The following is a 26579-nucleotide window of genomic DNA, read 5'->3' on the forward strand; positions in this document are numbered from 1 at the left end:
CTAGGCCTTGTGGCATTTGGCCGTGCAAGTGGAGTGAGGATTAGTGCAGAAGATCAGGGGGGAGGGAGGTGTGTAACAAAGTTATAAGAAAGGGGTTGGGAACCCTCAGAAAACCTGCAATGCCACCAGGAGGTGAGACGTTGTCCCACCCAGTATGAGATTTGGTTTTTGTTTTCATCTGACCAATGTGGTTTCACCCCACTGAGTTAACCTCTGTATATCAAAAACTTGGAACTATCCTTCCTCAGTTGAATCGTGTGCATCCCGCGTGCGCCTGCTAATCATAGATACAAACAACTGAAAATGGTTAAGGTCCCTTGCCATTACCTTCCCACAAAGAAAGCTTTCTTAAAGACTATGTTTGTCTTTTGCTCTCTTTTCTCTAGATAATGACCAATCTTCATGGAAATTCCCATGTATCCAGCATGACTACTGTTTTTGACATTCAATATGCCTTTTCTGTGACTTTTTGGAGGGATGGGCTGTTAATGTTGATTGTTTCTTTTTAGTAAAGGGTGCTATGTGTATATAGTCTTGCTTGGACATGCCTTTGTTTAGTATTGACTGTAGTGTGATTGTTTGGCTGCTTCCCTGCTGACCTATGCATGCACTCTACTTTTATCTGTGTCACCTTTATGACTGAGACACAACTGAGGCAAGTTGTGGTACAAGAGGGGGCACAGAGCAAAGAAGATGTTGCTCCTCTGCCCCCGTGGATTCTTCTGGTTAGACGAGTATTTCAACACCCCAAGTACCCAACCACCTGATTTAGAAATGTTTTCTGTATATCCTGCAACAAATGTCATAGGTTGGCCTAGGTTTGCATGAAAAGACCAAAAGAAAAGACCAAATGCACAATTAGTGTGTATTTTGCTTGCTCGAAAAGATCAAATCCCAAAATACCGAACAAGGGGAGTGGGGGTTGCAAGAGTACCCCCGTTCTCCTAGTTCGGTATTGTGGGCTTCGGGGGCCACAGCGGTGTCCTTGCATACATTACATGGGTGGCTGGGGACATAAAACCCCCAAAAGATCGAGTTACAAAATGCGAACAAGTGATGTTCACAATTTTGTAATTCACTCTTTTGGTACTCGATTTTTTAATGTGCATCCGGTCGGCCTTTCCTAAGGGGCACCATGCCTTGTCTCCAGGGAGAGTAGAGCTGGAAAATCCGGCAGGATATTGGCAAATGTTATTACCGTTTCTGGCACTCGGTTTGTTGGCATTGCCGCCCGATTACAAGTGATGGGTAAATCCCCATTCTTGGAGTCCCATAGTATTCCATGAGGGGATTTGCCATCATTACCAGCACCGGCAATTCTGATGCCGGTAATGACAGAGTTTTTTGCCAGTAGGGCACCTGCTTTACCTCCAGCTGGTAAATTGCCGATATTCGTTAATACCAGCAGTTTATTACCAAACCAGCCGACTTATAATGTGGCCGCACGTTTGGTTTCTGATCTATACTTTAAAATGATGAAGTAAGGGGCATGTCCTGTACCTGTGCTCGCCAGAGTTCATCTCTCTCGTGGCACACACGCCAGTGTGTGTCCCCCATCATGGCAATAAGTAGGTTGAGCATGAGGAGGGCGGCGATGATCGCGAAGGCCGAGTACATCAGGCTAAACATGAACGGGAGGTTCACGTCGTAGTTGGCCGGCCCATCAATGAGCGTGAGGAACAGCTGGAAGGTGCTGAAGAGGGACATGGGGTAGCTGGAGAACTGCCCGAGTTTCCCAGGATCCTCCGTCTGGAAAATGATGTAAAAGGCTGGAAGAAAATGGAGTACAGCATTAAGAGGAGTTCATGTGGGCTGCGTCACATTTCATTTCTGTAATGAGGTGCACCAGGCTATACCAGGGGATGGCTGGAAAGAGCACATTGGGGTACCATAACATTTGCAGAAGGCTGAGGGTCTTGGGGGGCCATGACATTTGCAGAAAGCTGAGGGTCTTGGGGTGCCATGACATTTGCAGAAAACTGAGGGTCTTGGGGGGCCATGACGTTTGCAGAAGGCAGAGGGTCTTGGGGTACCATGAGATTTCCAGAAAGCTGAGGGTCTTGGGGTGCCATGACGTTTGCAGAAGGCGGAGGGTCTTGGGTTACCATGGCATTTGCAGAAAGCTCAGGGTCTTGGGGTGCCATGACGTTTGCAGAAGGTTGAGGGTCTTGGGGTACCATGACATTTGCAGAAAGCTGAGGGTCTTGGGGTGCCATGACATTTGCAGAAAACTGAGGGTCTTGGGGTGCCATGACGTTTGCAGAAGGCTGAGGGTCTTGGGGTACCATGACATTTGCAGAAAGCTGAGGGTCTTGGGGTGCCATGACGTTTGCAGAAGGCGGAGGGTCTTGGGGTACCATGACATTTGCAGAAAGCTGAGGGTCTTGTGGTGCCATGACGTTTGCAGAAGGCTGAGGGTCTTGGGGTACCATGACATTTGCAGAAAGCTGAGGGTCTTGGGGTGCCATGACATTTGCAGAAAGCGGAGGGTCTTGGGGTACCATAACATTTGCAGAAGGCTGAGGGTCCCATGACATTTGCAGAAAGCTGAGGGTCTTGTGGTGCCATGACGTTTGCAGAAGGCTGAGGGTCTTGGGGTACCATGACATTTGCAGAAAGCTGAGGGTCTTGGGGTGCCATGACATTTGCAGAAGGCGGAGGGTCTTGGGGTGCCATGACGTTTGCAGAAGGCTGAGGGTCTTGGGGTACCATGACATTTGCAGAAGGCTGAGGGTCTTGGGGTACCATGACATTTGCAGAAAGCTGAGGGTCTTGGGGTGCCATGACATTTGCAGAAGGCTGAGGGTCCCATGACATTTGCAGAAGGCTGAGGGTCTTGGGGTACCATGACATTTGCAGAAGGCTGAGGGTCCCATGACATTTGCAGAAGGCTGAGGGTCTTGGGGTACCATGAGATTTGCAGAAGGCTGAGGGTCTTGGGGTGCCATGACATTTGCAGAAGGCGGAGGGTCTTGGGGTGCCATGTCAGCAGGTGGAGCTGAACCTTAGTGCCTGACCATGACATAGACGCTATGAGGACACAGATTCCTTTAAAATCTCTTAACAATGAAATAGTAAAGTAATGTAGCATGTAATGTATGACGCTTACATTCCTCACAAGCGCCAATCACAATGCTTAATAATTGCATTCCGTAATGCCACTTCTCTGTAGGGTTACTTGAGTGCATAGGGCTGAAGGTCTCTCTATGCAGACTCAAACACAAGGTAGATTTGGTTCCCATTATATACTTGTATGTGGCAGTTTGAAACACTGCCTTGCTGTATAAGCGCCTTATACATATCCAATGAATAAACATGATCACTTCCCCCCAAGCCTGGGCGCAGTGAGGCTACACGATGGTGATGGGCACAGCGTAGTCTGAAGACAGGCAGAGATGCAGCGGACAGCCCATACCTGAGGTGAACCCTAGCAGGACCACAGCCATGAGCCAGCAGAACTTCAGAAGATCCCCAAATATCATCTGGAAAAGAAGGAGAGCTGTGTCACATGTCTACAGTACAGCCTTATGTAAAATGGAAGGTAAAATATCCCGCTATGTACGAAGGAATACAGAGCACTTCATCGGTTACACACAAGAAGCTACCTCACATAAAACCAGTGGAAAATAGAACGGTCGTGATCATTACATCAAACAAACTAGTATCCAAGCCCTTGGCACAGCTCATCTTCCCTTGGCACAGCTCATGTTCTCTTGGCACAGCTCATCTTCCCTTGGCACAGCTCATGTTCCCTTGGCACAGCTCATCTTCCCTTGGCACAGCTCATGTTCCCTTGGCACAGCTCATCTTCCCTTGGCACAGCTCATGTTCCCTTGGCACAGCTCATGTTCCCTTGGCACAGCTCATCTTCCCTTGGCACGGCTCATGTTCTCTTGGCACGGCTCATCTTCCCTTGGCGCAGCTCATCTTCCCTTGGCACAGCTCATGTTCCCTTGGCACGGCTCATGTTCCCTTGGCACAGCTCATCTTCCCTTGGCGCAGCTCATGTTCTCTTGGCACAGATCATGTTCCCTTGGCACAGCTCATATTCCCTTCGTACAGCTCATGTTCCCTTGGCAGAGCTCATGTTCTCTTGGCACAGCTCATGTTCCCTTGGCACAGCTCATCTTCCCTTGGCACAGCTCATGTTCTCTTGGCACAGCCCATCTTCCCTTGGCACAGCTCATGTTCCCTTGGCACAGCTCATGTTCCCTTGGCACAGCTCATGTTCCCTTAGCACAGCTCATCTTCCCTTGGCACAGCTCATGTTCCTTTGGCACAGCTCATCTTCCCTTGGCACAGCTCATGTTCCCTTGGCACAGCTCATCTTCCCTTGGCACAGCTCATGTTCCCTTGGCACAGCTCATCTTCCCTTGGCACAGCTCATGTTCTCTTGGCACAGCTCACATTCCCTTGGCACAGCTCATATTCCCTTCGTACAGCTCATGTTCCCTTGGCACAGCTCATGTTCTCTTGGCACAGCTCATGTTCCCTTGGCACAGCTCATCTTCCCTTGGCACAGCTCATGTTCTCTTGGCACAGCTCATCTTCCCTTGGCACAGCTCATGTTCCCTTCGCACAGCTCATGTTCTCTTTCATGTCATCCAAGAAGAACCATAAACACCCAAGTCTTCTGTAGTAAAGTGTTCTTATTTTGTCTCTAATTAAGAAACAGCACACTGGGCAACCTCCAAACACAGCAGGAAAGGTCTCCATTCCAAAGCGGTGCCCATAGGGGGCACTGAGCATTTAGTGCATGTTGACAAGGTTTACACTGACACAAGCCAATGCACATACGCTTCAAGGTCCCGCTGCCCTCAACCCAAGAGTAACAATGATGGCAATGCAATGACGCAACCAGCCTGACCCCGACGTGTGCTCTTCCTGAGTTTCTGCTTTGGACAACAGGGGTGTTGCTAGGTCTGGAAAAGACCCCGGGCTACTCTGATGTCAGAACTGTTGAGACTGGGGGCTAGCTAGCCTTTTGGCTGTTGCTCCTGAGATTCTATCCGGGGCTACAACCAAAAGACCAGGGGCTATAGCCCCCTTAGCCCCCCCCTAGCAACGCCTCTGGACAAGAGGAACTGTTTCAAGCAATGTGTATGAAAGTGCCACCTGCCTTCTCGCGCTGTAATGGCCTCTGCCGAACAACGAAGACCCGGCATTCATAGATGCATTCACAGGAGTTCCTTCTGAAAAGGAGAGCAACCTGGGGCTTCCACAAGGGATTCTCGGAGTGCATCAACGACTGCTGATACGCTGGCCCGATATCCCAGTGAACATATACGAGACAAACAAGTTTATGGCTCCCTCCAAAGCAGAAACACTGCAAGCAAAAGTCATCCTAGAAATATTTAGAATTTCATATACATTGCCAAAGATCGGTCAAGGAATACTCGGAGGCTCAACAATGGTTCAAGGGTTTTACTTGGTATTTCAGGGCCCAAGGCCATCCCACTCTCTCTCGTCTAGAAAGCACCAAACCACCCAAGCCCAGGCGCCCCTGTTTCCAAGGTTAGTATACACAGAAGATTGACCCCTTCTGACCATGCTCTAACTCATACTACAGTGCATTGAACTCGGAGACCTAGAGTCCTTCAAGAGGAGGTAGCAATACTTAGAGGTGGACAGGGAATGCAGAAGTTACTCAAACATCAATAATCAAAATGACTCAGGAAGTTGGCAAAACTGCGTTCTGTTTTATTATCAATTGTCTAAAACAGGGAGTACAACGGACATCATCTGACGTCGCACAGCACGATCTCAACACAATTTTTAAAAAACATATCTTAAAAAAAGTGAAACATGTGCTGGCACGTGTGGCCAGAAGAAGCTCACTCTAGGCCACAATGGATACACAGGGACCTATAAAAGTGAAGCACGCAAGGCCAAAAGAAGCACACTATAGGCCACAATGAATACACGGGGACCTATAAAAGTGAAGCACGCAAGGCCAAAAGAAGCACACTATAGGCCACAATGAATACACGGGGACCTATAAAAGTGAAGCACGCAAGGCCAAAAGAAGCACACTATAGGCCACAATGAATACACGGGGACCTATAAAAGTGAAGCACGCAAGGCCAAAAGAAGCACACTATAGGCCACAATGAATAAACAGGGACCTATAAAAGTGAAGCACGCAAGGCCAAAAGAAGCACACTATAGGCCACAATGAATAAACAGGGACCTATAAAAGTGAAGCACGTGTGGCCAGAAGAAGCTCACTCTAGGCCACAATGGATACACAGGGACCTATAAAAGTGAAGCACGCAAGGCCAAAAGAAGCTCACTCTAGGCCACAATGAATAAACAGGGACCTAAAAAAGTGAAACACGTGCTAGCATGTAAGGCCAGAAGAAGCTCACTATACGCCACAATGAATACACAGGGACCTATAAAATTGAAGCACGTGTGGCCAGAAGAAGCTCACTATAGGCCACAATGGATACACAGGGACCTATAAAAGTGAAGCACGTGTGGCCAGAAGAAGCTCACTCTAGGCCACAATGGATACACAGGGACCTATAAAAGTGAAGCACGTGTGGCCAGAAGAAGCTCACTCTAGGCCACAATGGATACACAGGGACCTATAAAAGTGAAACACGTGAGCTCACTATAAGCCACAATGAATACACAGGGACCTAAAAAAGTGAAACACGTTGAACCCTATGGTCCTGAAATAGGCAAAACGTCATGCAAGGATGAGATGCAGAATAACTCTTACACCAAATAATAAGACCGACTCAGGAAGTTGGCAAAGTCTCATCCGACTGTTTTATTATCAATAGTCTAAAATAGGGAGTTATAACATACATCAATGGACGTTCGCTCGAGTCTCTCAAGCATTTTGCATAAAAAAGACATCTTTATACTAAAAATTCATCCTTTGTGATTTCATACTATGTGGCAAACAAGAAAAACCTACGGAGGGTTGTGGTTGGCTGAAAGGGAACATATAAGTATACTTTCTATAAGGGAACATGTTGTGATTGGGTTTCTACACTCAGATGGACAATTTATGCCCACCCCTAGTGCAAGTCATCCCTGACAGTTATTAGATACATGAAATACTATTGTCTCTCAAACTATACAGCCCTTTGTTGTATGGCCTTCTACAATTGGTTGCCATACTTTTACCCTTCAGGAATATTTGGTTCACTTAGCAGCATGTAAGCTCAGGCCCAAGTCCAAGGAGGTGAACGTGACATGAAAATGTCCTTGAACTTGGCCTTGCAGTAGCTTCTCGTCTCTGAGTACATAAGGGAGTGTGGGTACATTCTTATCACAGTTCTGGTCTGCGTGCCCACTTCTATTTCAGTCCTTCGTTCACGTGACAGGAGACCGTGCTTCAGCCTGATTTTCAGCATTTCATTGTCTTGAATGAATAAACTTGGCACTCATGGCGTTCTTTCTTTGCAACTTAACAAGGAACGATTCTGCTTCTCACGTCTACTGTTCTTCAGAGACAGATAACCAGTTTTTGGCTATTCCAGCCTTTGACACCAGACCAGACAGTCCTCCTCGGTTCTTCCATGATTCTTAACTATATTTCTTGCTGCGACACAGCTTCAGCTTTCGATCCTTCTTTCTGCATGGGTTTGAACGTACTAAAATGGTGACATCATATGTCCAGAATCAATATAATGGCGGCACCGCCTACAGTCTATTCACTATGTATGGCCAGCCTTTATGATTACTTAGTCTACTTGTGTTTCTTCATCCATACAGTTATTAAACAGCTTGCATTTTCTGCAGTGCTCTTCACACATGCAATATTTGTTCCACATATGAACGTTTACTCGACTCCTGAATTTTGTTATCAGTTTCTATACCGTCCATACACCTTCTTCTTCAGACCTTCTTCTCAGTGTGTCATGCTCGTCTTCTGTGATGTCACCAGCTTCTCCTTCTCTCATTTTCATATTCCTTCAGGGACTTCTTTTAAGAGATTATCAGCTTTTCAGGGACATATCAGATACGGTTTTCTCAGTGGATACCTTGTCTTAAAGACTCTCTGCGGAATAGTCACAGTCACTGGCATCAAGCATGGCACAGATTCAGGCTTCCAACATACAGGCAGCAGGGGGGCAGGACTTCCTGCAGAGGCATTTGGTGGCTCCTCTACACTTCCCCCTCTGGTTGATTCATCAACCACACCTTCACCGGCCCCCACATCTTGGCCTCTTCTCTTGAAGAAGTGCTTCTTTGGGGTCCAGATCTTTATCACTCCCTTCAGGGATGCTGATGATTTTACATGTTCATCAACACTACAGGTCATGTAACTGCACTCTCCATTCGGATTACAATAGACCCATCGTCCCACGTACTTCTTGTGGTTCCTTGGATACAGGAACTGTGTTCCTTCAGGTGCTAAGATGCTGGCCTTTATGTATTCTCTGATTTCTTCATCAGTCAACTACCTGGCTCTAAATCCTGATTCAACATCGATCATAATCTTGATTCCTACTGATTTCTTTGCTGTCTTCTTGCACTGTGTGATTATCATCCTGATCACACAGAATCCAAACATTACCATCACCAACACTGCTCCAAGAAGCTTGAAGATGTTCACCATCCACTGTGGAACCCATGAGAAGATAGAAGCAAACCAAATATCATCTGTAATATCTTCTGTGTTGTCTTCCATCTTGTTATGCAGGCTCATTAACAACGTTATGTCCTCTTTCAAGGTCCCATTCTCGTCATCGTGAGAAGGTATGAACATGCAAAATGATTGCCCAATGTTGGCGCAAACTCCCCCTTCCATCGCTGTAATCATATCCAGGACATATCTGTTCTGAAGAGACATCAGTCGTATGGCTCTCAACTCTTCCCTGATAGCATTGAATCCTTTTATGGTGGTGTTGATTGCAACCACTCTGCATTGGCCATCGTCTGGATCCCAGGCATAAAGATAGTCGTGAGGATCGAAGCAGCTTTGCTGAACAGCCTATGCTCATACGGGATAGGCTCATATGCTTCTATTGATTTAGCTGAGAAGTAATTATCCCTTGTTGTTCGATTGAAAAATTCAAGTGATCTTCTCCTACTCAAATGGACATCCGCCGTTGGAAATTAACAAATGTTCAGGTCACTCTGAGGAATCACTAACGCTGGAACATGAATGATCACTAAAGAACATGCTCCTTCCCAATCTTTGGGCAGCCTCAAGTAGGCCCTGGATCCACAGGCCCAATATCAATCCATCAAGATGGCTGTTCCTGCTTCCATTTTGGAGAAATTAACTGTAGTCTTGCAACCTATGTTAACTCCCATAAACTTCTTTCCCTCTCTTCGAAAGCACAGTGTCACATTTGTCACAGAATCACAAACATTGGGCCTGATCCATCTTCTACCCATGTCAGCAGCTTGGTATGTGTGGCCATGAATTCACACACTCATCATTCACTTTTTATACTTCTCGAACCTATTATGACTTCAATAGATTAGCTGCACAGGACATCAATCCTTCTTCCCATCCCTTCCTGGTTTTCACTCATCCATAGACTAGCAGCTGAGATCGTTCCCAACATCCAGGCATCCAAGCTGTTTCTATTTTGTCATGACAGTCCATTCTCTTCATTTCTTTTATGACCACTTCATCCTGTCCTGCCCTAGGATACGTCAGCATCTTGCTCTTCCATGCAGGTTCCCTTTCCATCTGTGTAATATTGATATAGTAATCCTGAATGGAAACAACATTTTCGATCTCCACCGCAGACTGCTCCAGTTTGCTTGGAACTGTCCTTGTAGTCATACATGCAGCAATGTGAACAAGACGTCTAGCATCATGTTCTGGAATTTCTCTGGAGATAAAAGTTCGGGCAGCATTCATGGCATAGGGTATGAGGGCACAAATGTAGCAACTCTCCTTGCACATTCTCTCTCCCACCTTTTTCATGTGGTTATACCACATGTTGTGACCCAAATGTGCTGCGCTGTCTAGATACATTTATATCCCATTATTGTCTTCCTCTTCACTTACCCTTTATCTCCCTCTCAAAATATTAGCAGCCCATGGACCAAGTCTAAGGCAGCTTTACTCTGGGCAGATAACACAAAGGTTTTTTTTGGTAATTGGTAAATAAACCTCAGTTAAAGGAGTAGGGAGGATCAAAGGAATATCTGCCTTAGCTGGAGCATTACTATAATAGGGAATGTTAACCAGGAGAAACAGAAAGACACAAAGTATGGTTGCACAAACATATAACATGAACATATTAATCCACACGATTAGTTCCATTCTGGAATTTCTTGTGCTTGCTCATTCTCCAAAACCACATTAGCTTCAACATTCTTCATTGTTACTTTGATTGTTTAAGGAAGGAAAAACACTTTTACTCCTTTAGGTGCATCACCTCCTCTAATATTACAATTAAGAATCTCCGGACTACAGGGCCATTCTTAGGATCCTGTAAAAAAGTACGAACATCAACATGAAACATCTGGGGAAAGTGCAACCCTTTTGGCTTCTACATCTGCGGCTTCGTTCAAGCAAGAAATAAAGTCTGTGCCCTTAGTGTGAGCGGCGCCTTTAACATCCACTATGGCTACTCGGAGTTGTAGTGCTTTAATAAGCCTGTCCAATAAGGATGCATGCTGCACTGGATTGCCATCCGCATGGAGGTAGCCCCTCCTTTTCCAGCACGCTAGCCCTACGTGTACGGTTGACATCACGTAGGCAGAGTCACTGTATACTGTCACTTCCTGGCCTTTGTGGTTCTCAAGGGCGACAATAAGTGCCACGAATTCTGCCGCTTGCACCAAAAATGAGACGGTAGTCTGGCACTGGCTACCACTTCAAATTCTCCATTTGCTCTATACCTTACTACAGCTGCGCCAGAATGCCTTCCTCCACTAGTTTGATACATTTGCGAAGAACCATCAATAGAGAAAATGTCTCCGCCAGCAATGCTTTTTCTTTGTTACAAGGGATATCATCACAAAACTCAATATAATTCGCACAATCATGCACATGGTCTCCCTCTGCAACTGGCTCTGCTAAAACTGTGGCAGGATTCACTATTTTACGTCTGACAATTTTGATCACTGGGTTCGAAATCATTACTTCATATGCAGAAGCTCTCTGAGATGTCAATGTACCTTTGGGTTTCTCTAAAATAGCAAACAAAGCCTGTTCCACAAAGAGAGTCATAAAGTAGCCTATCATTATGTTTGTAGATTTGTCAATTGCAAATGTGGTGGCTGCCAATTCGCAAGAAAAGTGGCCTTTCATAACTGAGTCTTGCATCCCACTGTAATACGCTAAAGGTTTGTACCCCAATGTGGCCCTCTCTGTAAGCACTGCTGTCATGATTGTCCCATTTGTGTGTCAAAATAAGAAAAACTCCTCAGCATAAATGGGAATCCCCAAAACAGGAGCTGTACAAATTGCTTTTTTCAACTCTTCAAATCCTTCCTCCATCTCCTCAGTCCATTCTATTGTAACATTGTCCACTTGTGTTTTCTTTAAAGCCTGCAAAAGGGGTCTTGTGTATGAACTATAGTCAAACACCCAGGCTCTAACATAATTACATAGTCCAAAAACTGTTGCATCTGTTTTACTGTGTGCGGTTTTGCAGTTTTCATAATTACCGCAGCTCTTTCAGGTGTCACCTTCTTTCCCTCATGTGAAATCAGCTGCCCTATGTACAACACCTCTTCCAGACAATACTGCAGTTTTTCTTTGTCTACCTTGTATACTTTGTCTGCTAAGATAGTCAAAAACTGAATCGAGTCTTGCCTGCACTCATCTTCTGTTGTGCTAAAAAATTAAAATGTCATCTACGTACTGTATCACAGCACTTGTCAAATCAATATTGCCTAAGTCCATCTGTAGGACTTTGTTAAAGATGGATGGAGAATCACCATACCCTTGGGGCAGTCTAGTATCTTTAAGTCGAGTCTTGGGAAATGTAAATGAAGTCAAGTCTTGTGAGTCCTTGTGCAACAGTATTGAGAAGAAAGCATTTATCAAATCAATCACCATATAATATCGAGCTTTCACTGGGATGCTGCACAGTATTGTTGCCGGGTTAGGAACCAAAGTAAACTCTGCATCTGCAATCTGGTTAATCGGTCTCATATCTTGTATGAATCTCCATGACCCTCCCTTCATTTTTTTCCCAGGATACACTGCAGTATTACACAAGGATACTGATAGTACCCGAATACCTTGTTCCATCAGTGCTGAAATAGTCTTGAAAATACCCTCATCAGCCTCTCGAGACATGGGATACAGTCTTGCTTGAGGTAAATTTGCTCCTGGCTTCAGCTTTATTTTAACTTCACCTGTCCCCACGTCATAGGGGCCTGTAGTCCATAGGACCTTGGGCACCTTGTCCAGGCCTTCCTCAAAAAATGTTGGGCGCTGCCACATTATTGCCATTTGCTGTGGGAGCTCCCTTTTTACTATCCTAATCCAATATGTGATGCTCATAAAGAATACTACTGCATCAACTGTTGGGTCATCTCTAAATATGTCATTGTCAGTAATGTGGTCAATCTTCTTCGATTGCTATCACTGTCCTCCATGGTCTACCTTCATCATCTGTTCCTTCGAGCATTGCCATTTATGATATAATCGTTCTATTTATATATTTTTTTATAAAGCGCCTATACACAATGTGTTTCAAAGCACTTCAAGGCAAGGGAGGGAACAAGGGAAAATACAACCACATTCTTACAGGCCATGAACAGTAAGGATGTGAAATTAACTATCGTACTCGGCCTGACGACATTTCAGATAGTGCACGAGCTAAGACATAAATAAGGAAGGGAGGGGGAGAGTGGGAAGGAAATGGAAACAGACAGTCGACTACCGTATTAGGCCTGACGGCATTTCTGGTAGAGCCGGAGAAAAACAAAAGGTGAGGGAGAGGGGTGCAGAAAGGGAGGGGAGGAACATAACAACCGAATATCATACTAGGCCTCATGACATTTCAGATAGTGCAGGAGGGATGGTGGGGAGGAAAAAAACAGTAATGGGAGGGTGGAGGAAACAGACGAGGTTGATATCATATTAGGTCCAGGGACAATTCTGATAGAGTAAGTGCATAGAAGAAAGTAAGGGGAGGAGATAGGGAAAGGGAGAAGGGAAAGGAGGAGAGAAAAGAGAGTACACAGTCAAAAAGAGTGGAGAAGCAAGAGTGGAGAGCGAATACAATTGCAGAAGTCAGTAGTAACACATAATGTTGCAAGCCAGGATACAAGATGAAGATGGGAACAGCATGATTCAGGGCCACCATGAGTACAAGATGCAAAGGAAGTCCAGCATGAGAGTTGAGAAAGAGTGACACATCGTGAATGAATGAAGTCCATAAAAGTCAAATCCAGCATTGGCCACAAGACAGTGATGGTGAAGGAAGGCACCAGGTGGGTGGGGCTTGCTAGGTGGTGAAAAGAGCAACAGGCAGGAAGGTACCAGGTGGGGGGGCTTAGGCCAGGTGACCTAGATCCACTTGCACCTGCTCCCCATCTGCAAAGGAAAAGAAGCTGAAGGGCTCCTTAAGTAGGGAAACAGAGCGGCAAGCAGGAAGGCACCAGGTGGGCATGACTTGCTAAGTGGTGAAAAAGAGCAGGAAGCAGGAAGGCACCAAGTGGGCGGGGCTTGCTAAGTGGTGAAAAAGAGCGGCAAGCAGGACGGCACCAATTGGGCGGGGCTTGCTAAGTGGTGAAAAAGAGTGGCAGACAGGAATGCACCAGGTGGACGGGGCTTAGGACAGGTGACCTAGATCCACTTGCAACTGCTCCCCATTTCTCTTCATACTATGGCTGCTTCCAATTCTATAGGGATTGTCTGTCCCCACTCTTCGTCCATAGGTATCTGTGGTCTGAACAGGAATTCATCAGGTATTCTCTTAGCCTTTCCTACCAAACCAGCAAACCATGTTAAAAGAATGCTCACACCATAAAGGAAAGCTTCTGGCTCTATTGGAACATCTTGCAGAGCCACTTGCCCTGTGAATGCCAAGATAAATATACCAACGTTTAAATTGTGTATTCCAGGAGTGGAACACACAATACTTTTGTCAGTAAATGGAAGTGTCATGCTACGTGTTGTCATTCCCAGAATGTTCACTGGTGTCTCCCAACCAATACAACAATAGAACACACATGTCACACTCTCCTATAGAGACTGGTAATTCGTCAGTAAAAGGAACTCAACTTGTAGCTCCAGAAAACCCTTGAGCATTCATGGAAATTCCGGACATTGGATACTTTCCCTCTCTTATACATGAGTGAGTGGCTATCTACTAAAAAAAGAAAAAGATTTGCCTCCTAGCGTCACTTCAACCCTTGGTTCCTCTTGAGGGTCTGGTGTCACTGATAGTACTGAACACATCAAGTCGCCCTGTGAGCTGCCCTATTGTGGATACATGCACACCCCTGTACCTGTGAATAGGTTTCCTTCCACCACAGTGACACCCCCTATTCCAGGTGTCAATAATTGTCCTGTGTTTGCATACTGCTGTGTCAGCATGGGGATGTGCTGTGACTGCCCTTGCAGTGGATTTGTTTGCCCTTGCTCGGTTGCTGTGTCTGTTGCATTTGCAGCGCTTGTGTCTGATACACTGTCTGATCTTGGGCAAACCCCATCCCTGGCTTATGATGGAGGATAAGCTGCCCCCCTCTTGAAAACTGAACATTCATTACATTTCCTTGGCTCCCACATATGCGCACAATGTGCCCTGTCATCCCACAAATCCAACATACAGTGGGAGCCCATCTGACTAGTCCCCCTTAATTGAATCCTCCTTGCACATGTCGATTTGCATTCTGCACATTTTGTAACCCACCTTGATTATTTTGGAATCCACCCCTTCCTCTGTAGCCCATGCCTCTGCCTCGTGGCATGAACCCGTAACCACCTTGGTCCATCGGGCACGGAATTACTCACCTGCGATGCACCCACTGCTTGCTGCATTTCCAGTCCTTTGCCACTTGTCAATACAGCCCCTTCTATGGTGTACTTTGACAATTTCTTCTGAACTAATTTGGCTTCCTCAACTTTTCTGACCTCATCCTTCTTCCTATTTTTCTCCTGTAATAGCTGACAGTGATGCACTATCTTCAGCTGTATCTCAGCCCACGGTTTGGCTTCCATCCCTACTTGTTTCTTCATCTGCCTCTGTAATTGCTCAGGTAACCCATGACATAAAATGTGGTAAAATAATGCCACCATTTTTTCCCATGGTTCTTTTGTTTCAAGAGTCCAACACTCTTGAATGTCCTGAATGTAAGCAATAGGTTCCTCATCTATCTTCCTTCATTTTGCATCTGATAATTGCACCCATGTCTGATGTATCTGGATACTGTACCCTGGGCGCCCTCCAAACATCTGCTCTGAAATTATAAAACAGCGATCCATCGTGCTCTGTGTTCTGTGCTGTTACACTTGAATAGTCTGCTCTCCTCCATATGTCATCAGCTCTTTCTCCAATAATAGCTGCCAAGTGGCCCTTAATGTCCCCTATGGCCAATGTAGGTCTTCCTGTCATTTTTTCGAATTCATAAATCAATGTTCCCACCCCAATGTCAAACTTGTGAGTTTGCACCTTAAATTATCCTTATCCATTTGTAGCCATGGGAAACTGTGTAAACCCTAACCCGCAGTCAGCTCCCATCTTCTGCCTATCCATGGCAGGGACAATCATCCCTGACCATCTTCTTCCTGGTAACGATCTTAACCTACTCATGTTTGGCGGTGATTCTCCCTTCTCACTACACAAGTGTCCTTTGGGATGCTCTGGGTATGCTACAGGATCTGGCGTCCTTTCCTTAGGTTGCTCTACATGGGACCATCTTACTTCCTTTTCTGCCTGCAAGCTACCTTCGGGGCGCATGCACCTCCTCCATCTTCCCCACAGAAGGATTCCCTTTCCTCATCCAACATGTCTACTCCCCAACTAATTTGACTCTCATCCCTTTCACCCTTATCTAAGTTGAATCTGCTTAAGGACAGGGCTCTATGCTCGAGACTGAATGGATTCTCTCCTTTGCCTTGTAACTGAAATGCTAGGGATTGATCTTCCTTCCTTCGACTTCCCGATTTGCTACTTTCCCTTAAGTCCTGATAGGATTTATCGGTTCTATCTCCGATACTTCCTATTGGAAGAGCAAAGTGCAGAGTCAAAAGGCTACCCCTCTCCTAGAGGCACAGGAGGCACAGACCAACTACAGAAGCTGTGTCGACAGTATTTACGTACTGTTAATAGTTCAGCAGTACATGAAATTTCACCTTTGTTGTTACTAACCCACACAACGTACAGAATTGATTGTTTTTGCTTTATGTTAAACCAATGGCTCAGCCTTCGTTGACCTTTTGAACATTATTTCTTTGCTATGATTAATTTTACTTTGAACCCACTTCTCTGTGATCTATTGGCTAGTATATGTTAATCTAGCCTTCTGTAGTTGGTCTGCACCTCCTGTGCGCCTGTGAGATGGGTAGCCTTTTGACTCTGCACTTCGCTCTTCCAGTACCTGTTCACCTTCTAGAGTCAGGCCCTCCTATAACAAAAAAGAGGGTTCATCACCCCCTATATATATTTCTGATACTTCCTATGTTAAAATTCTCTTCATCTAATGCCACTCTAGATGCCCCTGGCATTGCTTCCTTTAACGGAAGGAACTCTTCCATTCTATCCCATTGTATTGGTGGACTTGGCTCCATGAATGCGATTAATATCAAGCTCCTGTTGTATTCTCTTGCGTTCTAATTCTTCGTCTAATTCTCTTTGCTTTCTCACTTCCCATCTAACTCTCTCCTCCTCTTGTCTTATCTCTTCTCTGCTTATTCCTGCTCTCCTTTCTTCCTCTTCCCTTCTTCTCTGTATTCTTTTGTCACTTCATTTCTGCGCTTCCCCTTCTTCTCCCTTCCCTTCTTTTCTATCCCTTTCTTCCATTGTTCTGTCTATTGTCATACTTTCTTTGCTTCTCTGCCCTTTCATATTTCTTTTGTTGCTCCTCTTGATGCATCTGTTCTCGCCACTGCCTGCTCTTTCTTTTATACTCATCTTTCTTCAATCTCTTTACTTGTTCAATGTCTTTTCTATCCTGTTTGTCCTTATGCTCTTTTTTTGCCTGACTTCCTCGATGCTTTTCCCATTTAGCTTGAGTAATATCTGTCCTCCCATCCATTCGTTCTGCATGAGCGTCACCTCATCAGCGTTGTCCTTTTCCCCTTTCCATCTCTTAATCTCCCCTTCTACTTCTGTCAATATGTTTGTTTGCTCACTCTTCTCTTCTTTGTCTGGTATGATCTTAAAGATCTCCCCTTTTCTCTTACTTTCCTCCGGGCTACCATCACTGCTATAAGCAGGCGGTTCATACATCAGATTACTATACCCTGCCACTGCTTTTAATTCCCTTAATGAATAGACCCCTTCGTCTTTCGTATCAACGCCTTTCACTTCAGGCGAGGTAAGAAGAGCAGAAGGCTCGACACCTTCCTCCTTACACTGATTAAGCCTCCACTCCTCGGGTGGTGGATCTTCCCTCTCTCCCTGGTACATTTTCCAGAGCTCTGGAGTAGCTAACCTTTTCTCCAATGTCTTCCCTGTGTATGCAGCGTGCCAGTATGTTGTCATGTGTTGCAATACTGCTTTTGACAGCGATCACCCTTGTGGCCATGGCATGAACATCTTATCTGCTGTGCCTTTCACCCATTCTGCAATATACTGTTTGAACCTGGCCATATGCTTTGGCAATGTTTTATATAAATGCATCAGAGGAGTAATATGTCCCACGGTGACAAGTCTCAATTGACTGTCAATACTTACCAGACCTTTAAGAAATACCTTACCAAAAAACAACAAATATGAGCGCACTCCAACAATCGCCGCTCAAGCCTCTATTTTTCAATGATCTCTGTCTACCTCTGAATTGGAACCAACCACTTCCCTAGATAGACAATATGGGCCTCATTACGAGTATGGAGGAAGCCATGGTGCTATTAGCACCATGGCTGTCTCCAAACCGGGCTCCATTACCGGGTTCCTTCAATGAGGAATCACCGGGTCATTCCAACATTGGAGGACCCAGTAATTCCTCCTTGAAGGAACCATTGCCCATTCCCATTTGAGCCCCTATAGGGTTCAATGGGAATAGGGAGGGAGGTAATAATGGGCACATTACAAATGGCCCATTATCAGCTCCCTCTTCCCCTTGCCGGACCCGGAAAGGACGTCTGGTTTTACGAGACATCTGTTCCGGGTCCCGGAAAGGGAACCTCGTAATAGGCGCTCCCGTAATGAAGGGTGCCGGTCCCGTACCGGCACCCTTCATTACGGGAGCGCCAGGATCGTAATGAGGCCCCTTATCTTTATCTCAATTCTTTTACCACTGTTCGTATCACTCTTCGACACCTTAATTTGAACACAAATACATAAACAGACAGACAGACTAGTCGAGTCTTTACATTTAAACCATGGTGATCACCCTTTATTAAGCTGGCCCCTAATCAATACTCTGATCACATAGTTTAGCTTGTCTCATTATGTGGACCTGTCCTGCACGTAGCCTAGTTTACTCTGACTGGAGTGTGAGATGACCTCTTCTATAACCCCCTTGGGTTAGGACTCTCAGGCACTATCTCTCTCTTTAACTCTATGTAAAATGTCCCGTTACTCCTGTTACTTTCATTACTTTTATTACTTTCATAACTTTTTAAATTACCACAACCCTGCCCCCTTACTTTGCCATTTCCCTCAATCTACTCAGCATTTGGTCATTTTAACTCAAGGCCTTCAGTATCATCTCCTCCAATCAACCACTTCTCCTTCCATCTACAAAGCACCTGTGGAAATCCAGGTAGGGATTTCGTCAAAGAGGGACCTTGCCCAGCATCTCAATTTTCTTGCAAGTTTTCTATTCAGCCACTCTCCACAGGAAACCCTGTAATCTTCTTACTAAATAGCGGAGGATGCCCAATCTTCTGAACATCTGGAGCTCAACAGGTTGATGGGTCTTTCGAAACCATACAACATGCTAGCACATGAACCCTATGGTCCTTAAATAGGTAACACGTCATGCAGGCATGGGATGCAGAATAACTCTTACACCAAATAATAAGACCGACTCAGGAAGTTGGCAAAGTCTCATCATACGGTTTTATTATCAATTGTCTAAAACAGGGTGTTACAATGCACATCAACGGTCGTTCGCTTGAGTCTCTCAAACGTTTTGCATAAAAACACATCTTTATACCAAAAATGTGTCATTTGTAACATCATACTAAGTGGCCAACAAGAAAAACCTATGGGGGGTTGTGGATGGCTTAATCGGAACATCTAAGTATGCTTTCTATAAGGGAACGGTTTGTGATTGGATTTCTACAGTCAGGTGGACAATTTATGGCTCTCTATAATTGGTTGGCACGCTTGTACCCTTCTGGAATATTCGGTTCACTTAGCAGCAAGTAAGCTCAGAACAAGGTGCAAGGAGGTGAACATGACTTTACCTCCCCACCCAATTAGCCCATCATCTCTCATTGACCATGCCTTCGGCCATGAAATTGTCTTTGAACTTGGCCTTGCAGTAGCTACTCGTCTCTGGGAATATAAGGGAGTGTGGGTAGATTCTTATAACAGTTCTGGCCTGCGTGCCCACTTCTATTTCCATCCTTTGTTCACGTGACCGGAGACCGTGCTTCAGCCTGATTTTCAGCATTTAATTGTCTTGAGTTAATAAACTTGACACTCATAGCGTTCCTTCTTTGCAACTTAACAAGGAACGATTCCGCTTCTCACGTCTACTGTTCTTCAGAGACACATAACCAGTTCTTGGCTGTTCCACCCTTTGACACCGGACCAGACAGTCCTCCTCGATTCTTCCATGATTCGTAGCTATTTTTCTTGCTGCGACACAGCTTCAGCTTTTGATCCTTCTTTCTTTGTGGGTTTGAATTTACTAAAATTGTGACATCGAAAGTTCAGATTCTATATAATTGATATTGATATTGATATTTTATTTCTATCGCGCTCGTACACAAGTGTTTCAGAGCGCGACAAGGCAAGGGAGGGAAACGGGGGAGAACAAAACCGCGATTTTACTGGGCCCCGTGACATTGAGAACGCGCAAGTGCATGGGAGAGGGGGAGGGGAAAAGTGCATGGAAGGGGGAGAAGTGGAAAGTGCGAAGCAGAGGAGAAACAGATACATAACAATGAATAAATAATAAAGGCAACAACCAGTGGTAGTGCAGCCAGCAATTTGCAAGTGCTAGGTTTAAGGCAGCAGACAGGGTAGGTCTGACAAGTGCAGGAAGAAAAAGGGGGGGGCTGTATGGGTACAGATACAGACCCCAGTGCAAGGGGTGGCCCGGAGGCAGTGCTGGATGGTGGAAGGGTGAGCAGGACCTGGGCCCGGAGGACAGAGGGTGGCCAGGTGCACGGTGCCAAGAGAGAACAGATCAGCAGGGGATAGGGGAAGTGAAGGCAGAAGAAAAGAGGAAGCTCTTGAGGTGCTTCCGGAACCGGAGATGGTTCACCTCAAGTTTTAGAGTGGCAGGGAGGCTGTTCCAGAGAGAGGCCCCATCCGACGTCAGAGATCTACCCCCAGCTTGTTTCTTTGAAAAACGACTGACCCTGAGGGAGTTGGAGGTAGAGGAGCGAAGAGCTCGAGAGGAGAGGTATTTGCTTGGGGATTGCTGAAGGTATTTTGGACCCAGGCCCCAGAAAGCCTTGTGGACAATGCAGAGGGTTTTGAATTTAGTCTTTGCATCCACTGGGAGCCAATGGAGAGATTTCAGAGCTGGAGAGATACGATGCCCAGGCTTGAGGCCAAGGACAATGTTAGGGAGAATTCTCTGTTTAGGCTTAATTTCCTAACCTAGTGAGTCCCCCAGCAGCTTTGCTGGATGTTTGGGGTTTCTTTTTTTTCTCCTGCCAAGAGTGAGACTCTTTTACCCTCACTCTTGGACATGATTTGAGTGTGTCTCTTTGATTCTAGATGTGTTTAATGGGCTATGGGGTCTTTTACTCCATAGGGCTTCATGTGTTTTTGTGATGTGTTACACAGCACCCTCAGTGCAGTAACACAGGGGTGTCATAGTGACCCCCCAGTATAGACTCCATACCCTGGGACTGACTACTGTCTCCCAGGGCATGTAAAGTCACCATTGACTTTACTAGTCTCAAATTCTGAGCAGAACCACTACAAACCATCATATTGTAGACGTACTGGCTGAGGCAATTCGATTGACCCGGGGTCTGTTAGTCGAGGGGGCACGTCTCCGTCCCCAGTGATCGAGGTTTGGCTGGTGGCAGTGGATACTACTTTTTATATTCGACCGCAAATATATCCCTATGGGATTTCCCATTGTTCGAGGCTACCAACTTTAATTATTTAATTCCTATAGCCTCGAACATACTGCCGGTTTATTTATTTAATATTAATTCTCCGTTTGGTATTTTTTGCCATGACTCGGTTCTAAAATGGCGTTTGTGTTCGCTTCTGTGACTCCAACCCAAGTTGAGCCCTTTGTTCCACTATTTTGGCGGGTTTCTCCACAGAAGCCCTCCAAAGTGGTGCCACTCTGTCTGGGGTACTTAGGAGGGGTGGAGGGGGATTTAGGCACCCTGGACTGAGTTGCCTAGGCAACTCAAGTCGCACTCCGTTCTGATTGGCCCAAGTGGTGAGCCGGCCGGCTCGCCACTTAGCATGTTTGAGTGACAGCTAGGCTGAGTGAATGGGGGTTTTCTGCATAAAAGCAGGGCTTTGGGGACTGGAACTTCAGAAGTTGCCACAGGACCTAAGAATCTGATGAGGGAGAAGCTGAGCCGACCTGCTACGACGACACCACCGGTGGAGCCCTGCTGAACCGTCTCACCACTTTTCCCAACGACAGAGGAGATCTCCAGCCCGGAGAGTCTTCTTCCTTCGACTGGTGGGGATAACCAGTCTGCTTCCTTTTTTGCTTCCTGGAGAATCTCGTGGCCGTCTTGCCTGTGCCAAGCACCCCAGCAACCGGGATACCACGTTTTACCACTACCGCAAATTAAAGGGTAGTACCTTTAACCGGAAAACTCAGCAGCTGGTTTCTTCCCTGGCAGTGCAACGAACTTCATCTTTCCTCCACGTTGAGATCTTCTCTTCCTCTGGACGACGCCGTGACTTTCACCCGCTGCCAGGAACAACTGCCCCCGCTGGAGGATCCTTTCCACATAAGGTATTGTGTTCCGCCTGGAACCGACTGTACGGGGTAGATTTAGCCCCCGGCTTTCGACCCTGGGTTAGCCTGGGACACCCTGGCTAAACTTTTCTGAGCCTAACTAAAACCTTTCTGAACTCCCTGCAAGACTTTTTAAGCCTGTTGTCATTGTGTGATCTTGGGTGCATTTGTGCCCTGCTCTCTCCAAGAGTGGGCCCGGCCTATGGACTTTGGCTCACAAGTAACTTTGGACTTTCCTGCCTTGCTTAAGAGTTCCTAAGTATTAGTGTGGTGTATTTTCCTACATTCTGCCTTTTTCCCTCCCTGGTTCGTTAACTTATTGGAGTGCCATCTATAGTTAAGCGCTCACCTCTGTCTGGAAACAAGTGGTGTTAACTAAGACTTGTCTGATAAGGAATAAGGAGTGTATATATAATAATAGCAACTGCGTTTAGAGTGAATTACAATAATAGTGCTAGAGTGTTTCAATAAGTGTGTTTTTTAAATAAATAATTATATACCTTGATACTAAAGCTCTGGTCAGTGTTTGCTTGTGCTATTTTATCTGAGTGCCTATTGTGTATACTTTGCATACTGCCTAACTCTTCTTGAGGGAAGTCTGACTGCTCAGCCACAGCTACCAGGTAATTCTGGGTGGTACAGACTGCTACCAAGTGGGTTTACTGCCAATACCTGTAGTCCTACATCTTTTGCAGTGGTCCCCAAGGGAACTGCACAGGTTTCTGCCTAACAGACAAGTCTCGCAGTCCTGTTATGGATTAGCTGCAGAGGGCTGGGAGTAGAGGCAGGTAGATTTAGAAAGAGGCTGTTACAACAGTCCAAGCTAGAGACAACCAGAGTTTGGGATACCATGAGCTCCTGGGGGAAGGAGAGGAAAGGCAGAGTACCTCTGAGGAGGTGCAGTAGGAAATTTGACTTTTTAGAGACCTCAGAGATGTGAGTGGAGAAGGAAAGGGTGGAGTCAAAGATGACCCTGAGGTTCTTAGCCTCGCAGGTGGGGTAGGAGGAGGGCCAAGGGAGGCCAGCCAGTGAGTGAGGGGAAAGGATGGTGAAGGTGTGCCAATGAGGAGGATCTCCATCTTGCTGGCATTCAGACAAAGATCATTGGCGGCACACCAATCTTGAATGGCAGTTAGGCAGTCAGAGATGAGAGAGGGAGAGGAGTTGGCAGAGGGCAGTCTGAAAATGAGTTGAGTGTCACAGGCGTAGCACTGGAAATTTGAGCAGAAAGTGGCAATGCAGTGGGCGAGAGTTGCCAGGTATTGGTTGAAAAGCCAGGGCGAGAGGTTAGACCCCTGCGGAACACCACAGGTAGAGAGGAAGATAGATGAAAGGAAGGACCCAAGTTGGACCTGGAGGGTCAATCTGAGAGGAAAGAGGTCAGCCAGGCCAGAGCCTGATCAGTGATACCCAGGTTTTCATGGAGACGGTTGAGCAGCATGGTATGGTTGACCGTTTGAACTGTGTTGTGCCTTATGGTCGCCAACGGACCACTTTAACTGTGTTGTGCCCTATGGTCGCCAACGGACCACTTGAACTGTGTTGTGCCCTATGGTCGCTAACGGACCACCTTGATTGTGTTGTGCCCCATCATCATTAACAGACCATGCACTCTAGCCCACACTGTGCTTCGTGAATATCACGCCCTCTACCACTAGGCGCAGCCCCAGCTTCAACCAGCCACCTGCACTACACTTTGCGCCACCCTAGCCAGACATCTCAACCAAACAAGGAAAGAAAAGTGCATCTGCGGACCACACTAACTACCATGTGTAGAAATTTGACCTCCTCGACCCTCCTAGCTACAATCATGACCTTTGCTACCCTCAGCTCTCGCCCCCCCATTGATAGAAACCTGAGACTCAGGGCAAGGCTACCTTGCATTTACGAACCTAAAAGAAACAGTACGAACAACACTGCTAGACTTCTATCTTTACAGACACACATGGATAAGCAAACTCTAGCTACGACACCTTTAACTCCAACCCTAACTCCTACTCACCCCTACCAAAAGATACGCCAGAGTCAAAATAAGCACACAAAAAGACTCGCAAGTCATCCCATTCCCAACAACACCCTAACTCTTACTGGATCCCTTATCAATGCCAGATCCATGGTAGCACATGCAATTGAAATTGCTGACATACTGAACAACAGTAGCATTGACTTCCTTGCCGTTACAGAAACCTGGCTCCATGAGGCAGCAGGACCCTCACTGGTGTTAGCCATACCTGACAACTACCAGATCCACAGAGTAGACAGACCTAATGCTAAAGGCGGTGGCCTAGCAATCATCGCAAAAACCACCTTGCCTATCCGACTCACCACCTCACACCCCTGCGCTTCCTGCGAAGTACTTTCAGCAAAAATGCAACTTTCCAATAACTGCACGCTAGCCATTCACCTGATCTACAGGCCCCCAGGTCCCCTGGGAACCTTTGAAGATGACCTCACTACCCTCATAGCGAACAATACCCAAAAACACTCGCAAATGTTGCTGATGGGTGACTTCAACATCGGCTTCAATGAATCAGGCAATAAAAATGCCCTTTCTATAACAGCTATCCTAAACGACCAAGGCCTTACCCAAAAAATTCTCTCCCCTACACATGCTAAAGGCAGAACCCTTGACTGGGTCTCAGAACTCAACTGTAACATAGTCATCACCTCCATCACCCCTCAACTATGGACCGACCACTTTCTAATAAATTTCACTGCCACACTTGACCTCCCCAGTCCCAAGACTATCAAAATGATACCACCACTCCCCACCAGAAATAAAAAAGATATTACTACAGAAAAACTTATCCCCCTCCTCCTCCCCACTATTAACGGTCTGAAGGACAACACTGACCCAGATACACTAGTAGACACCTTTAACAAAGCTATGTCTCACGCACTAGACACCATTGCACCTGCAAAATTACGCAAAGCTAAGCAAGAAGCCCACCTCAACGCCTGGTTCACCCCCCACCTTAAGGACCTTAGAAAGCAGAAACGAAAACTCCAAAACATCTGGCGTAATTCGCCCACTAACAACAACAAAGCCAAGTTAACCCAAGCTACAAAACACTACAAGTCTGAAATCATCAACACCAAAAGAAATGTCTTCAATGACAGAATTACCAATGCCAAATCCAATACCAAGGAACTATTTGCCATCCTCCGGGAAATGGAATCCCCTATCCAACCATCTGACACGGTCCCAAAGGACAAGATATGGTGCACTAATATACAGAATGCCCTATCTAACAAAATCTCCACCCTTCAACTTAAAATAACGAACAAAAAAGACGCCCTCTCTCTCACTGATCAACAACTGCCTCCAGTAACTGAACCTACCACTATCCCCCCTTTTAGCTTTAAACCGATCTCCATCATTGACACTGAAAAGGCCATCCTCTCACTGAAGCCTTCTAACTGTAAGGGCGACAGCTGCCCAGCTCAAATAATAAAGGACGCTGCCAGAGACTTAGCCCCTTTCATCTCAAAGCTCATTAACTCATCCTTCAAATCTAACACAGTGCCAGCCAACCTAAAAGAATCCTGGGTCCTCCCCCTTCTCAAAAAACAAACCCTCGATCCTTCTATCCCGACTAACTATAGGCCCATTACCACAGTGCCCTTCCTACTAAAAATTATCGACAGAGTAGCCTATCTCCAAATTCAAGAGTACCTAGAAGCTTATCATCTACTAGGCTCGCGCCAATCGGGCTTCCGCCCGCTCCATGGCACGGAAACAGCCCTGATAGACCTCAAAACCAAAATTGAGGAATTTAAGGATAATGGGAAAACAGCTCTGCTACTCTTACTGTACTTGTCAGCAGCTTTTGATTTGGTGGACCATGCAGTCTTATGCAACCACCTCAAGCTGGCTGCCAACTTCACAGGAGACGCTATAGCCTGGGTCCAATCCTTTCTAGCCAACCGGACTATGAGAGTGTTCTCCTCCACTACCTGTGCTGACCCCATCCAAATCACATGTGGAGTCCCACAGGGTTCCTGTGTCTCACCCACTATGTACAATATCTTCACCAAGCCATTGTTCGACAAGTTGGACAGTCTGGGCGTCACCTACACTAATTACGCAGATGACACCCAGATCCTCATACCCCTTTCGGGCAACTACGAAGTGGACCTGGCTCTGGTGAACAAAATTTACATCCTCATTCAAGCATGGATGGCCACACATGGCCTCTGCCTGAACGACGATAAAACTGAAATCCTGCTCCTCGGTTCAGACCACAAACTATCCAAACTCACCCCGGACTACACATCATTTAACATTGATAACAATACTATCAAGGTTATGCGCGAGGTCAAAACGTTGGGTTTTTACCTTGACTCAGCCCTCACCCTCAAAAAGCAAGTGAACTCCCTCGCCTCCTCAACCACCTACACGT

General features: G+C 46.1%; 1 protein-coding gene across 1 annotated transcript in view; it reads right to left on the minus strand.

Moving 5' to 3' along the window:
• Positions 1-26579, minus strand: part of LOC138487597 (transient receptor potential cation channel subfamily V member 6-like) — a 629667-nt gene that overhangs the window by 73543 nt on the left and 529545 nt on the right. The window contains exons 12-13 of the mRNA XM_069614064.1: positions 3416-3482; positions 1501-1769 (exon numbers count right to left, since the gene is read on the minus strand). Of these exons, the coding sequence (XP_069470165.1) occupies positions 1501-1769; positions 3416-3482 (336 nt within the window). The remainder of the gene's footprint in view (positions 1-1500; positions 1770-3415; positions 3483-26579) is intronic.

This window comes from Ambystoma mexicanum, chromosome 9 (assembly GCF_040938575.1).
Source record: "Ambystoma mexicanum isolate Mex_15411 chromosome 9, UKY_AmexF1_1, whole genome shotgun sequence".
NCBI classification, from domain to species: Eukaryota; Metazoa; Chordata; class Amphibia; order Caudata; family Ambystomatidae; genus Ambystoma; species Ambystoma mexicanum.